Here is a 15,403-nt window from a genome sequence, read left to right on the forward strand (position 1 = left end):
TCTCCATTGCAGCTTCAGTTTCACTTTCACAGCTTCACATGTCACCCTCCCAAAGGCTGCCCACATGGATTCTGGCCCTGCTATATACATTGTCTGTCCTTACAGGCCTTCCTTTGAAATCTCAGTAGAAACCTCCATGACTCCCTAACCCCAGCATTTTTTCATTCCTGCTCAACCAGCACAATGTGGATGACACCAAGATCTGCTACCAGTAGGAGCAGAAACCAGGACCATTTGGACGACAGCTGCAGTGACCTTTGAGTGCCTGAGAAGCTGAGCACTAAATCCTAGGGAAACAACTTCTTACATAGCCCTGTGGGAATAGGGTACCCCTGTGCTATCTTCAGAGTCTTTCAAACAAGTTTACACTTTTTTATACCCCTGAACCTTCAGTGAGTGGAGTCTTGGTAAGATTCCTGAGGTGCCTTCAAGTCATCTTTTTCATTGTTTCTGTGCAAAGTATGTGGTTTTTCTTTAATGGCACTAATCTCTTCAACAGTTGCACTTTTCTGGCCTCAGTTTCAAATGTGCTCCTTTTCAGGCCAAACTGCAAGTTTTTCAACTCTTTCTACTCTGCTTTTTGTTCCCATTCTTAAAGGAAGTGGCTTGTTGCTAGGGGTTTTCTTGGTTCTTGTCCCTGAGCAGGCACTCCCTTTAGCTGGAAAGCTGGAATGGGAATCCGATGCCCTCTGCTCTGCTTTCTTGCTCAAACCACCTGGTCTTTGGGTGGGAAAAGAAGTAACTTGCTAGAGGGGAAAAGATGAGTGGGTAAATGAGTATCCAAGCTTCAGGAGAATTGCAGAGGGTGGGCCAGGGGGCTGGAGTGGGAGGTGCATTTAGCTAACCCAGCTACCTTCTGGAATGTCAAGAGTGTTTTAATCTTTTCCCATGTAGTAAAAAAGGAAACCAAACCAAACCAAGAAATGAAGTAAAACACTAAGTAGAGTATTTCCAAGAGATTTCTCTAGCTTCAGCTTCCTGGGGTTGGGGAAAGAGACTAGCCATGAGATTTGGATTTGAGCATGTATATTATCAATAAAAATAACTTTGCCCTGGAGCCAGGCAGATTTTGCAGAAAATATACCAAAATGTAATTGAAATGTAATTGCTTTCATTTTGAAATTAATTCTACACTAACAAATGTTTTTTAAAAATAAATGAACAAGTGGCTTTAAAGATCAGGGTGTTAATATTTGAAATTTGGCCAATTTAATTAGCTAGGTCCCAGAGTCTCCTTTTTTACTGGTCAGTATCATTGATCTAACACCTTTTTTTTTCAATTGTGAAATAGAAATTAAATTTATCATTTATTTATTTGTATGAACTGAAATTTCCTCAGTATACATTCTTATTTCAGGAAATAGTATGCATCCATGTGGAATTTACTCAGCAGCTCCTCTTAGTGACATTTGTGTGATCTAATTCAAGGACCTGAAGTGAAGATTCCACATGATTTGCTTGCATATGATGCGGCTATATTTAATGCAGCATTTACATTTTTAAAAAGAATGCACCTTCTTGATGGAACAGACATGCATTTTTAACTCACAGACTGAAGGAAGAACTATATAACAAGGAAATTCCTTAAAAATCAAGTCCAAACATCTTTTTTTTGTACTGGAGAGAAAGAAACTTGGGTCACAGAAGATTTAGTGAACCTTAACTAAGGGTCAGTTAGTAATAGAATAAAGTATGAAATTAGATGGAGTCCCAATCTTTAATTCATCACAGATTTTAAAACCCAGGTATGGTTTATAGATCTTTTGCCATGACATATATAGCTTTTTAAGATGATAGATAATCTAGCCACTTCAAACCTCTAATTTTTATATTAACATATTTTGGTATATTTCAGTCCCTGTTACTACCTGTAGTTCAGTTTTCTTTCCCGCCTTGCATACTTATTTTTAACCTCTTATATTTTTTGTAAATTACCTTAAATACCTTTTTTTTTAATGAGAAAGTAAATAAAATACTCAAAGTGACACTTTGTATTACTGGTAATTGCTTATGTTTCCATTGAGTCTTTGGCTAAGCAGAATTTCTAGCCATGTTAATTATCTTAAAAAGATTTTGTCTTTTTCATTTATCAGAGGTAGCTGTGGGAACCATCTTCCCAGTGGAATGACTAAAGAATTATTATTCCTTCACTTCTTCAGAAAGTCATGACAAAGTGATACCTATAACTTGAAATTATTATTTTTTCATTAAGCCTGGTAGACAAGTTAGATGCACATTTAGTATCTTAAAATGAAAGACTTTGCTATGATTGAAATGTTACTTGTAGCCAGTCTTTAAAACAGCATTGTAGGGGCTGAGGTTGTAGTTCAATGGTAGACCATGTACTTTGCATATGCAGGGGCCTGGGTTCAACCTCTAGCATAAAAAACAAAGAGAAAAAAGTTTTTGATTTATGGTCAGTTAGGTTTTGACAAGAGTGCCAAGACCTTTCAGAGGAGAAAAAAAATAACCCTTTCAACAAAGGGTTCCAGATCACCTGGATAGCCTCATTCAAAGGAATGAATCTGGACCCTACCTCATTCATATGAAAAATTAATTCAATGTGGAACTAAGACCTAATATAAATACTAAGATTATAAAACTCTTAAAGGAAACTTATGTGAAAGTCTGCATGACCTTGGGTTAAGCAACAGTTCCTTAGAAATGGCAGCAAAAGAGTATAAGCAACCAAAGAAAAATATAGGTAAATTGGACTTCCTCAAAATTTAAAATGTATGTTAAAGAATAGTATCAAAAATGTTAAAAGAGCTTTGTCCAACAGTGAAGAACTCCCCATGAGAACATGCCTCTCTTTACAAACGAACTCCTTTTTTTCCTGCTCTAGAAGAAAAAGAGAGGAAATACCTGGTGCCAAGCCCCAATTCCTGCCTCAGATCTGAAATGCCCAGGATGCTATAAAATCATCAGTCTTTAGCGAAGCACAAATGGTAGTTTTGTGTGTTGGTTGCTCCACTCTCTTCTGCCAACCTACAGAGGAGAAACAGGGCTTGCAGAAGGATGTTTCTTCAGCAGGATGCAACTCTAAAAGCACCCTGAATCAAGATGGGAAACCATCCCATGAACACATTTGAATATTTAAAAGAAATGAAAGAGGACTGGAGGTATAGGTCAATGGAGGATCACTTGCCTAACATGTGAGGCCCTGAATTTGAATTATTTGATCCTCAGCACCACAAAAAAAAAAAAGAAAAAGAAAGAAAGAAAAGGATAGAAAAAAAGTGAAAATAATACATCTATAAAATGGGAGAAAATACTTGTAAGTTATATCAAATAAGAACCTAGTTTCTAGAAGATATAAAGAACTCTTACTCCTTAACAATAAAAAGACAACTTGGTTTAAAAAATGGGTACAGGATTTGAATAGACATTTCTCAAAGATACATAAATGACCAACTAGCACATAGAAAGATGCTTGACATCATTAGTCATTAGGGAAATGTAAATCAAAACCACAATTTGGTACCACTTCACTCACACCCACTAGGACAGCTGTGATTTTTAAAATGGACTATAAGAAATGTTGGCGAGGATGTGGAGAAATTGGAACTGTTGTGCATCACTAGTGGATATGTAAAATGGTATAGCTACTATGGAAACAGTTTGGCAGTCCCTCAAAAAGTTAAACATAGAATTACCATCTGACCCAGTAGTTCTACTCCTAGGCATATATCTGAGAGAATTGAAAACATATGTTCACACAAAAATGTGTACACAAATGTTCATAGTAACTTTATTTATAATAGCCAAAAGGAAAAAGCAACTCAAATGTCCATCAACTGAGGAATGGATAAACAAAATGTTGTATATCCATACAATGGAATATTATTCAGCCACATAAAGGATTGAATACTGTTACATGCTACGATATGAATGAACCTCAGAAATAATATCTTATGTGAAAGACGCCATACATAAAGGCCATGTAGTATATGATTCCATTTATATGAAATGTCAAAAACAGGCAAATCCATAGAGACAAAAACAGATTAGTAGTTGCTAGGAGATGGGAGGAGAGGAGGAGAATTGGTACAAATTTTAATAGGTTCAGATTTTCTTTTGGGGGTGATGAAAATTCTGAAATTAGATAATGGTGATAGTTGTACAACATAGTAAATATATTAAAAAGTACTGAAGTGCTTGCTTGAAAATAGTGGGTTTTATTTTATCTGAATTATATCTCAAATGAAAATACTAAAATTTTTTAAAATATGTGTGCCCACATATGAAATGAAAAATGTTGTGACAGATTAGAGACTTGAATATAAAATATTTCCCAAAGGGCAAAATAATTTGCTACCCTCCATAACCAGTAGAGTACTTTGTCTATTCTGTGGCTTTTAGATGGTTAAGACAAAAGTCCTGTGTTGTGATTTTTAAGGCTGGACAGGAAGAATCAGTAGATAACTCTCTACGCAGAGCCAAGGAATGTGATTAGAGATATTATGCAAACTGAAATGATAAAACCAAATTACCTCCTTTGAGCAAATTACCTGTGTTCAGAAACAGCAGGGAAGTTGGAAAACTAATAGGTAATGGGGGTAGGACAAAAGAGATGTGATTTTTATTTTTTAATGTACAATTCAACAGCAGCTCTCCCTAGATTTTGTGCTAAAATAAGAGCATTTTCACACATTTTAATTGCTCTGTGATAACAACAGTGTGAACTCCATCCACAAACATTTATTATCTATTTAATTTTGCTCTAATTTCAGTGTAGCCAGAATTCACCTTGTAAGTGGGCGTAACTGTCCATTTAGTGAAAAGAAATCCCTTCCTGCATTGCTTATCCTATTGTACATTTCTATAGTAAAATATTAATTTAAAAAATGTCCCTTTTATCTCTACATATTTACATATTACATTTGTAGATTATTATTCTCAAAGTAGCATTTTTATGAACTAGAACTTTATAAACTGCAACATTAGTAAATAATATTTAAAACTTAAAAAGATTTTATATTTCTGGTCAGGATTTTAGATGAAACTTTCATTTTTTATAAACCTTTATAGCATTTGGTTTATGTTAAACTAGGAAAGACTCGTCTTTTAAGATACATTTCTATAATGATATTTGTGTAACTTAATAACTATCTAAATTATCCCAATTATTTTCCAGACTTGCCATTTATTCCATCCTTTATAGTGATGCTACAGGACAAGAGGGAATGGATAAAAACATTGGCGAACAGCTCAATAAAGCATATGAAGCCTTCCGACAGGCATGCATGGATAGAGATTCTGCATTAAAGGAACTGCAGCAAAAGGTGTGTGGTTCTGATTTTGAAAGTTGTTTGGTTCTGGTTTTGAGAAAGTTGTTAATCCCAGTAAATGAAATTTGAAAGTCTTTTGCACCTGAAAAAATATTATATTTTTAGAAACTGGAAAACTATAATTACTGAAACATAGGGATATATTAATTGATGACATTAATTTGAGATTTTTTGTTGCCTTTTTAAAAAATTATTGTGGGGGCTGGGGTTGTGGCTCAGCAGTAGAGCACTTGCCTATCACATGTGAGACCCTGGGTTCAATCCTAAGCACCACATAAAAATAAATAAAATAAAGATATTGTGTCTAACTACAACTAAAAAATAAATATTTGAAAAAAAACTTAAAAAAATAAAAAATAAACATCAAAAAAAGTTATTGTGACCTGTGATATGAGTTGATTTGATGGGTTTGTATTAAGATGATTGTGTTTAGGAAAGAGAAAAAATGGTTTCCATATATAATTTTTAAATATCAGTGCTTATTTTTGTATATGAGTAAATAAATGTAAAAACAATTTTATGACAGATTGGAAGTTAAAAGTATCACCGTCTCTCAGCTAGTTTTGTTTTTTGATTTTTTCTTTTACCTTGTTATTTGGATGACAGGAAGATTGAAAATCTTAAAATATCCTGGAACTTAATTTGTTAGTCATTTATAAAAAAAATCTTTCATTCTTTATGACAGTTAAAATAGACTATTTCAGTGAAATCTTTCCTGTTTTATTAAAAGTTTCAAGCTTTAAATTATTGCTGTACACATAGCATTTCTGTTTAGTACTTTCAGCATCAAAATAAAGTAATTTGGAAGACAAAAATTATTTAAGCTAGTAGTTCCTAAGCACATGTATGTCATTGATCTATCATGAGGTTTTCACCAATCAGTAGCAAAATGAGAAAAATAAGAATAATGTAATGAACTTTTTGTAATGCTAAATGTATTCCACTTAAAATTCTGTCCTCTAATCTGACATTATGTTCCATGTTTCTGTCTTATTAAAGATCAGAATTGTATTAACATACACTTATGAAATGATAATGGGAGGATTGTTTCCTTGTTTAGTGTCTTTACTTAGTTGTATTTCAGAGGTCCCCAGTTCCATTCACACATTTTATAATTCAGTAGAAGAACTCACAGTACACAGCGTCTAGTCATACTCATAGCTTAAGATCTACTACAGTGACATGGTAAAGATATATCTCCAGATCATTCATGGAAAAAGACATCAGGAGGAGTCTAAAGGAAGTCATGTCAGTCTTTCTATGTACTTTCCCTCCAGCTTTACAGATTCTTTTATGTTTATAAAGCATAAGAAACTCCATTTGAGATTCAGAGTTCAGAGGTTTTGTTTTTTAATTGAGAGCTAGTCACATAGATACCCTGTATCAGCCAAAATCCAAAATTCAAAAGAAAAGTATGTGTTCACCACAAATTTCATCGTACGTTGAACTAGGCTGGCACAATAGTCACAGTCTTATCACTTAGGAAATGTTTTCAAAATTCAAGTTCTCAATGCCATTCAAGGGTCAACCTTACAAAATACAACTTTTTGAAGATAACATCCTGAAGCTGAGCATGATAGTAATCCCAGCCACTCAGGAAGCTGAGACAGGAAGATTACAAGTTTGAGGCCAATCTAGGCAATTTAGCAAGACCCTCTCTCAAAATAAAAAGGGTGCAAGAAGTAGTTTAGTGGAAGAGCACTTGCAAAGTCCTGTGTTCTGCAAAAATCCCCAGTTCTTCAAAAAGAGGGTAGAGGACAACCTCAGGCCTACCATGTTAAACTGTGCATGCACTGGCTGTTGAAAGTAGGGACTCTTACATTGGTTCACTCATTTAAAAAAAGAAGAAGAAGATGGGGCTGGGGTTGTGGCTCAGTGGTAGACCGCTTGCCTAGCATGTGTGAGGCACTGGGTTCAATTCTCAGCACCACATATGAATAAATGAAATAAAATAAAGGTTCCTCAACATCTAAAAAAATATTTTAAAAAAAATAAATAAATATAGAATTGCCACAGTCTGGCTGGGCACAAAATCACGAGCCACTCACAGCCTTGTAGATTCAAACAGCAACTCTCTATTCCCGAACTCACACCGGCACTCTACACACGTTCTGGGGGAAATCCACATTCTGAGCCAAATCTCAAATACTCTCTCAATCCCCCAAGAACTCAAGGAGCAGGCGCGCCTGAGGCAGCAGGATACGCCCTATTCCTAAACCGGGAACTAAACCCCGATCTGCCCTAAACCCCGATCTGCCCTAAACCCGGATCCACCCTGGTCCTTGAGCAAGGTCACCTTACATGCAATGTCACTGCAAATGACCTGGGTCATGCCATGCGTCATTCTTACTTAGCAATGGCCCTCAGCATAGAATAAGAAGAAAGAATGATTTTTACTAGCCTATAACATTTTGAAGTCTAAGAAATACACTAATTCTTACTTGTTTCATAAATACAGCATAGAACTACACAGTTCCCTTTCTCCTTTCTAGTTGATAATATACTGGTAAATGCTTATATTATATGTCCTTGCATTCCTCAGAAACCATCATTTTTCTTTGTGATCCTCCTCTTGGTTTACTAAAGAATACACATTATATTAATAAGTGGACTTATAGACTATCAGTTCTTTTTTATATATAGGTAATTTTCAGTTGTTGATGGACTTTATTTTATTCATTTATTTATATGTGGTGCTAAGAATCAGACACATAGCCTAACACATGATAGGCAAGCACTCATTCTACCACTGAGTCATAACCCCAGCCCACTATCGGTCTTCATTAGAGGTGGATAGTAGAAAGAGAGGGATGATATGATGAGTCTTCTGAAAATTATTGCAATTAAGTTTAGAATTTGGATTTCTGATTCTTTCCACAAGTATAAGGAATATTCACTTGTAAAAAAAATAAGCAAAAAACAACAGCAATAACAACAACAACAAAAAAAACAGCCTTTATTGTTTTGTTTTACAATTGGGTTAAGAAGCAATTCTACATGTGTCCTAGAAAAGTTTTAGAAATGTAGGATTAGGAAAATAGAACATTGAGATATTGTTAGGTTAAGGAAGAAAAAGAAATTTGTCTTTTAACTCCTATTTTTCTTGTACTGGCCAATGTGGTAAGCAGCTAGTAATTTAATCCCTTATCATACCATGAAAGAAGATTTACACATTAAGCATATATCCCAAATAAAGAAAAAGGGAAAAAAATTTAAATTGATGTTTGTCATGTACTCAATAGTGAATGAAGGAAGAAAGTATGCTGTCTGTTCTTTTATAGTAAAGTCAAGGTAGTGGTCTTAGGTATAGTCCCAAAAAAAGCTCGCCTGGCATGTGTCCAGCCTGGGTTCGATCCTCAGCACCACATACAAACAAAGACGTTGTGTCTGCCGAAAACTAAAAAAAATAAATAAATATTAAAAATTCTCTCTCTCTCCCCCTCTAAAAAAAAAAAGAAAAGAAAAGAAAATATGAAAACAAACATTGATGCCCTTAAGGAACTTTTAAAAGTTCAAATAAGTGATGAATAAAATAAATATTTTATTATATAATAAAGGATAAAAAGATGATCAGTAGTAATTACTGAAGTGAAAGTATAACAGTAAAGATCAGTGCAGGATAATATATGAGCATAGAGAAGAGGCACCTAATTCATCTTTTAGATCAGGTCATAAGCTCCATGTGAGTTAATATTTGGACTAAGATTAAGTTTAGTAAACTAAGGTAGAAGGGTCCTACAAGTTGGAGGAGCAATATGTGTGGTGCTTTGCATGTACCACAGGTGGTACTCTCGCTTCAAAATGAATGATGGACATTGCAAGCAAAATAGCTACAAGGATAGATTATGGCCTGATCATAAGGAGCATAGCTAACTAGTTTATACTGTATCCTATTCAATGAAAAATTACTTAAAGATTAATATGTTCCTTAGAAAAGTCTTTATTAGTGAGATAGAGATAGGTAGGATACAGAACAATGTTGAATTTAGCTCAACATTAACATATTTTATTCTAAGCATTGTTCCAGGAGTAAGGAATATAAAACTACGTGGCAACCTCAGTTGCACTTTAAGCACTCTAATAATTGTATTTATACAAAATTAAATCTTAATATACAATTACATATAAAATATACATTGATATGTATTAAGTATATGTATTACATATTATACTTTGGTTTGAAAAAGAAAAAAATGAAAGACAATCATTTTCAATCCATCAAAATAAGGACCTAAACTAATTAAGCATTTTAGGGATGAATTGGAGAAGAGATCTAAAATTTCTTTAGGTGATACATTGGAAAGTAGGTGGCACCTGAATGTAGGCCATTTCTGAGAGTGAAGGCATAGACTCTGGAATGATACCTAGGAATCTAAAATCAATGACCAGATTAAAAGTGGTGCTGATGACTGAAATCAAGAGTACAGAAGAAGGTGTAGATTTGGGGATGGGGAAATAAGACTGTGTATAATTAGGTTTTAGTTAATAAATTTCATTACCTGTGAATTTCCATGTGAATAATCCATGTTTAAACCATCCATTTTCATCTGTATAATTTCATTATACAGATGAAAATGGATGGTTTAAACATGGATCTGGAAGCCTAGAAAGACTTTTGAGTTGGAGATAATAGTTGCAGTAATAAATAAATGGGGTTTTTTGTAGCTTTAAATGTGAATAACATTTCCCATTTAGAGTATATAGGTTGAAGGTGTATTTGAAGGACAGAAATGGAGGAGGATAAAAGGAAGGAAAGAAGGCAAACCAGTTGGCTTTCTGATTCTAGAGATTCAGAACATTAAGCAGTTGAGAGACATAGGAAGAAAGCCTAGAGAACATCAGTATTTTTAGAAATAGACATTTAGAAGGGGGAACCATTAAGGAGATTAACAAAAACCACTAAAAGGAAGGAAACAAATTAACAAAGAGTGATACCATAGAAGCCATTGGAAAAGAATTTCAAGAAGAATGTGGTAGTTCGCAGTAACAGATAGCTAAGAGATCTAGTTAGATGATGCCTGATAAGCATACGTTTCATTTGGCTGAATTGAGATTATTGACATTTATGAAGACAGTTAAGTGGAGCATGGAAGGCAGATTGCAGTAGACTGAGAAGAATTAGGAAATGAAGGACTAAATGCACTGTAAACTATATAGTCAAAAGGCTTGACTGTGAAGAAAAGAAATAAGTTGACATAGGATTTTTGGTTTTTTTCTTTCTTGTAAGTTGAGTGAAATGATGTTGTAGAATAATACAGTAGACAGAAGAGAAAGTTTGAAAGTAGAAGAGGAGAAAAAATAATTGATGCCTTCCTACAGTCAATTCCCTACACAACAGCCAGAGTGATTTTTTTTTTTTTCCTTCACTACTGGCAATTGAACCCAGGGGTGCTGTATCACTGAGCTACATCACCATCCCTTTGTGTATTTTGAGACAAGTGTCTCTCTAAGTTGCCCAGGCTGGGCTCAAACTTGAGATCTTCCTACCTCAGCCTCTCAAGTAGCTGGGATTACAGATGCAAGCCACCACACACGGCCAGAGTGATTCTTAGAAAAGACTGTTTGAATGTTATCAGTCTCCTACTCAAACTTTTGCATTTTTTCAAAATCCTTTCTATGGGTAACCAGGGAAGAGTAAAATTTGACTCTTGACCAACACTTTGTCTTTTTCTCTATGCTTTTCACAGTTTTCCACACATTAATTTCTTGCTATTATTCAGATATATTCCTGCTTCAGGGCCTTTATGTTTGCTATACCATTTTTCTGGAGTGGTTTGGATATCCTTTGGATATTTCCTTGGTTTCCCCATTATTGCTTTCATGTTGCTCCTCAGATACTACCTCTTCAAAGAAGCTTTTCCTAATCATCTTTTAAATGCAAGAGCAGCCTCTGTTACTCTCCGTCTTCTAACCCTGCTTGCTTATTTTCCTTCAGAGCATATATTACTTTGACATTATATCTATTTAAATCTGTTTGTCTCCTGAATAAGAAAGTAAACTCCTATAAGGCCTGAGTCCATGTCTCATTCACTGTTATGTCCCCAGTACCTAGCATGTAGGTGTTCAAATATTGGTAGGACAGAAGAGAGGATCAGTAAGAGGAAGAAAAGGAGGTAGTCAGTTGACCTCTAGAAATTCAGAAAAGAGAAGAAGCAATGATATTGAAAGCAAATCATTTGAAATTATGGAATCTGAGAAGAAAAAGAATAAAGGAAAGTAAAAAATAAAAGCCTATGGAACTTTTGAGGCACCATCAAGAAATTGACCATGAGCAGAAAGCAAACACCTTTTTCTCTCAGGACTGGAAGGAACAAGATTAAAAAGTAATCACAAATGAATATAAGTTTGTAGAGGTAGTGGCAGAAAATTAGAGGGATTTTCTATGAAGTATAAGATGAGGTCATCTACCATCAAAATGGCATTTTTTCTTGACCTTGCCCCAACATCTCAGCATAGCATGGTGTAGTTGGGAGAAAATGGTTCAGTTCCTAGTTCTCTTCCTGAGAAAAGAAGAAGCATAGCAGAACTTTTTGCATGTTCTAGTTTGTCTGTGGGCTGCCTAAAGGACTATTTTCTGCCTTCCCTGAACTCAGGAGCCATGAATGGTAGCATAGTTTGGATCTCAGGCTGGACATCAGTTTTCAAGAAAACTGAAGAAGTAATTCAGGCCTGCAAACACATAGGGGTAAACAATTATAGGAGAATAAAGGATTACCATAGAATATATAAGATATCAAGACAAAGCTGGGGTAGGATTTGGGGAAAATTTAATGCATTTATAAGAAGCCACAGACAATCAGAAGTTAAAAAGAAGGTCCAGATAGGACCATGCTAGAAAGGGCCTGAGAAGACCTTAAACCTTCATTCTGAGCTGACCTCCAGGGACAGGGGCCTGCTAGTTAATGAAGGCCTTTCACATCAGATTGCAAAGACTATGCTAGAAGAGTTAGCTCTTTTTCTAAATGCTCAGTTTTCCAAAGAAAGATAACAAGAAATACAACAAAACAGGAAAACAGCCATTCACAGATTCAGAGTAAATTTCCAGAGTACCTCAAGAAAAACATATTAGACTTACTGAACAAAGACCTCAAAACAACTGTATGAAATATACTTAAAAATTTAAAGGAATGCATAAACAAAGAACTAAAGGAAAGCAACGATAAAAAATGAGAACATCAACAATGAGATAAAAACTAATTTAATAAAAACTTAAATTCTGAAGCTGAAAATTATAGTAACTGAATTGAAAGTTTCACTAAATGGGTTCAGTAGCAGATTCAAACAGGTAAAATAAAGAAGCAATGGAATTGAAAGCAAATCATATGAAATTATGGAATCTGAGAAGAAAAAGACTAAAGAAAAGTAAAAAGTAAAAGCCTATGGAACTTTTGAGGCACCATCAAGTGTACCAATATACACATTTTAGGAGTCTTGGAAAGAGAAAAAGGAGAGAGAGGATCACAGGAGTTATTTGAAGAAATAATGACTGAAAACCTCCTAAATTGAGCAATAATGTGGATATAAAAGTCCTGACAAAGCCCAAAGACACTACAAGAATAAAACACCTCAGACTAATATCCCCTATTAATATTTGCCATGATTTTAATATATTTGTCCGTTCTAAAACTCATTGTTAAAATTTATTCTGTAGGGCTGGGGCTATCGCTCGGTGGTAAAGCGCTTGCCTCGCATATGTGAGGCACTGGGTTTGATCCTCAGCACCACATAAAAATAAATAAAGAGACTATGTATTCATCCACAACAAATATATATATTTATATAATTATTTTATAATGTAACTGTTATGATTTGGATCTAATAAGTCCACCAAAGACTCATGTGTTGGAAGTTTTAATTCCCTGTGCAGCAATATTCAGACCCAGGGCTTTGGGAAGCAATTGGGTCATAAGTACTCTTACCTCATCAGTGGATTAATCATTTGATGGAAGGAAAGGAAGGTAAGTCAGTTGACCTGTGGAGATTCAGAAAAGAGAGTCATGACTGAGTGTACTATTGGGTGGTGGTGGGAAATGTAGAAAGTAGGATCTAGGTGAAAGGAGTGGGTCCTTGAGGGCATGTCTTTGGGGACTGTATCTTCTCCCCAGCTCCTTCTGTTCTCTGCTTCCCAGCATCATGAGATGAGCAGCTTTTTTCTACCACACTCTTCCACCATGATATATTGCCTTATCATAGACCTTAAACAGTGGAGCCAACTGACCATGAACTGAAACCTCTACAAGTATGAGCCAAAATAAATCTTTCCTCTTTTAACATGTTCTTCTCAGATATTTTGTTACAGTGACAAAAAGATAGCACAATAACAGTATTAAGAGCCAAAACCTTTAAGAGGTGACTAATGACCTTGAAAGGGTGAGATTGATCCCTCTTAATCCTCTCTTTGCCCTTCTACTATATGCTGATGCAGCAAGAAGACCCTCACCAGGTGCTGACATATTAATTGTGGATTTCTCAGCCTCCAGAACTGTAAGGAAATAAATTTCTATTCTTTTAAAATTATCTGGTCTCAGACATTCTGTTGTAACAGACAAAGCTAAGATACTACAAGAATAAAACACCTCAGACTAATATCCCCTATTAATATTTACCATAATTTGAATATTTGTCTACTCTAAAACTCATTGTTAAAATTTATTTTATAATGTAACTGTTATGTAATAGAATGTTTAAGACCAGATAATTTACAAAGCAAACTGAGATAATATTTGTTATGGTTTAAATATGTGGTATCTCCCAAAAGCTCATCTGTGAGACAATGCAGGAAAGTGCAGAGGTGAAATGATTGGTTTATGAGAGCCTAAATCTAATTAGTGCGTTGATCCATGGATAAAGGTAACTCAGCAGTAACTGTAGGCAGGTAGGGTATGTATGGAGGAAGTAGGTCACTGGGAGCGTGCTTTCGAGGTATATTTTTTATCCCTGGTGAACAGAACTCTTTTTTTTTTCCTTTCTGCTTCCTTGTTGCCTGGTCCTGAGCTGCTTTGCTCCTCCACCAGATCCTTCCGCCTTGATGTTCTTCCTCACCTTGGGCCCACAGCAATGGAGTTATCCATATATAAATTGAACTTCTGAAACCATGAGCCCCAAATAAACTTTTCCTCCATGATGTTCTTTTCAGGCTTCTTGGTCACAGCAGTCAAGAAGCCTATTAAAATAATATTGATGCAGAAATCCTCAACAAATTACTAGAATGCCAAATTCATAGCATATTGAAAAGATTAGCCACCAAGACCATGTAGGATTGATTCCTACAATGCTAAGATGATTGGACATCCAAAATTAGTCAGTGCACTATGCCACATTAACAGAATTAAAGAAAAAAAATGACATCGTCATCTCAATTGGTTAAGAGAGCATTTGATAAAATTTAACACTCTTATGATTAAAAACATAAAGTAGGAATAGAAGAAAATGACTTCCACATAATAAAAGCTATGTATGAAAAACTCTAACATCATATTTCAGTATGAAAGACTAAAAAGCTTTCATCTAAGATTGGGAATGAGATAAGGATATGTATTTGCATTACTTCTTATTCAGCCTAGTACTGGAATTCCTAGCCAGAGCATAAATAAATTTGTTTACATAATTACCTGTTGAAAATCTTAAAAGAGTCAACATACACACACATGCACACACATACACATGCACACACACAGAGAGATATACACACACATTAAAAATAAATAAACCTATTGTAATAAATTCAGAAAAGTTGCAGGATACAAAATCAATATGGAAAAATTTAGTACATTAGCAATAAACAGTCAGAAAAGAAAAAATTACATTTATAATAGCATTAGAAAAAATAAAAGCTTAAGAATAACCTTAACCAAATAGGTGGCAGACTTGTATACTGAAAACTATGTGACATTGTTTAAAAAAAAAATTAAAGAAGATGCCAGTCTATAAAAAGAAATCCCGTGTTGTTGGAGTAGATTACTGCCTTTCTTTATTTTACAAGAATTTACTCAAAACAGTTAAAAGAACTAAATGTAAGAGCTAAAACAATAAAATTCTTAGAATAAATCATAGGGAGAAACTCTCATGATACTGGATTGGCATTGATTTTTTGGATATGGTACCAAAAGCAG

At 34.8% G+C, this 15,403-nt stretch overlaps 1 protein-coding gene and 2 long non-coding RNA genes across 10 annotated transcripts in view; 1 reads left to right on the forward strand and 2 right to left on the reverse strand.

Moving 5' to 3' along the window:
• Positions 1-15,403, reverse strand: part of LOC124105147 (uncharacterized) — an 84,926-nt gene that overhangs the window by 65,654 nt on the left and 3,869 nt on the right. The window lies entirely within an intron of this gene.
• Tank (TRAF family member associated NFKB activator) overlaps positions 1-15,403 on the forward strand; it is a 78,881-nt gene that overhangs the window by 25,494 nt on the left and 37,984 nt on the right. For all 8 annotated transcript variants that reach the window (XM_046462241.2, XM_046462242.2, XM_046462243.2 and 5 more), the window contains one exon: positions 5,138-5,285. In XM_046462241.2, coding sequence (XP_046318197.1) covers positions 5,187-5,285 — 99 coding nt within the window. In that variant the 5' untranslated portion in view covers positions 5,138-5,186. Of the gene's footprint in view, positions 1-5,137; positions 5,286-15,403 lie in introns of those variants that run through there.
• Positions 8,232-13,938, reverse strand: LOC131424858 (uncharacterized). The gene is made up of 2 exons (XR_009228439.1): positions 13,211-13,938; positions 8,232-8,688 (listed from the first exon to the last, which is right to left on the reverse strand). It is a non-coding gene; the product is annotated as an uncharacterized LOC131424858 (long non-coding RNA).

This window comes from Marmota monax, unplaced genomic scaffold, assembly GCF_021218885.2.
Source record: "Marmota monax isolate L192 unplaced genomic scaffold, Marmota_monax_Labrador192_F-V1.1 WCK01_AAM20220418_F8-fsc00129, whole genome shotgun sequence".
Lineage (NCBI taxonomy): Eukaryota > Metazoa > Chordata > Mammalia > Rodentia > Sciuridae > Marmota > Marmota monax.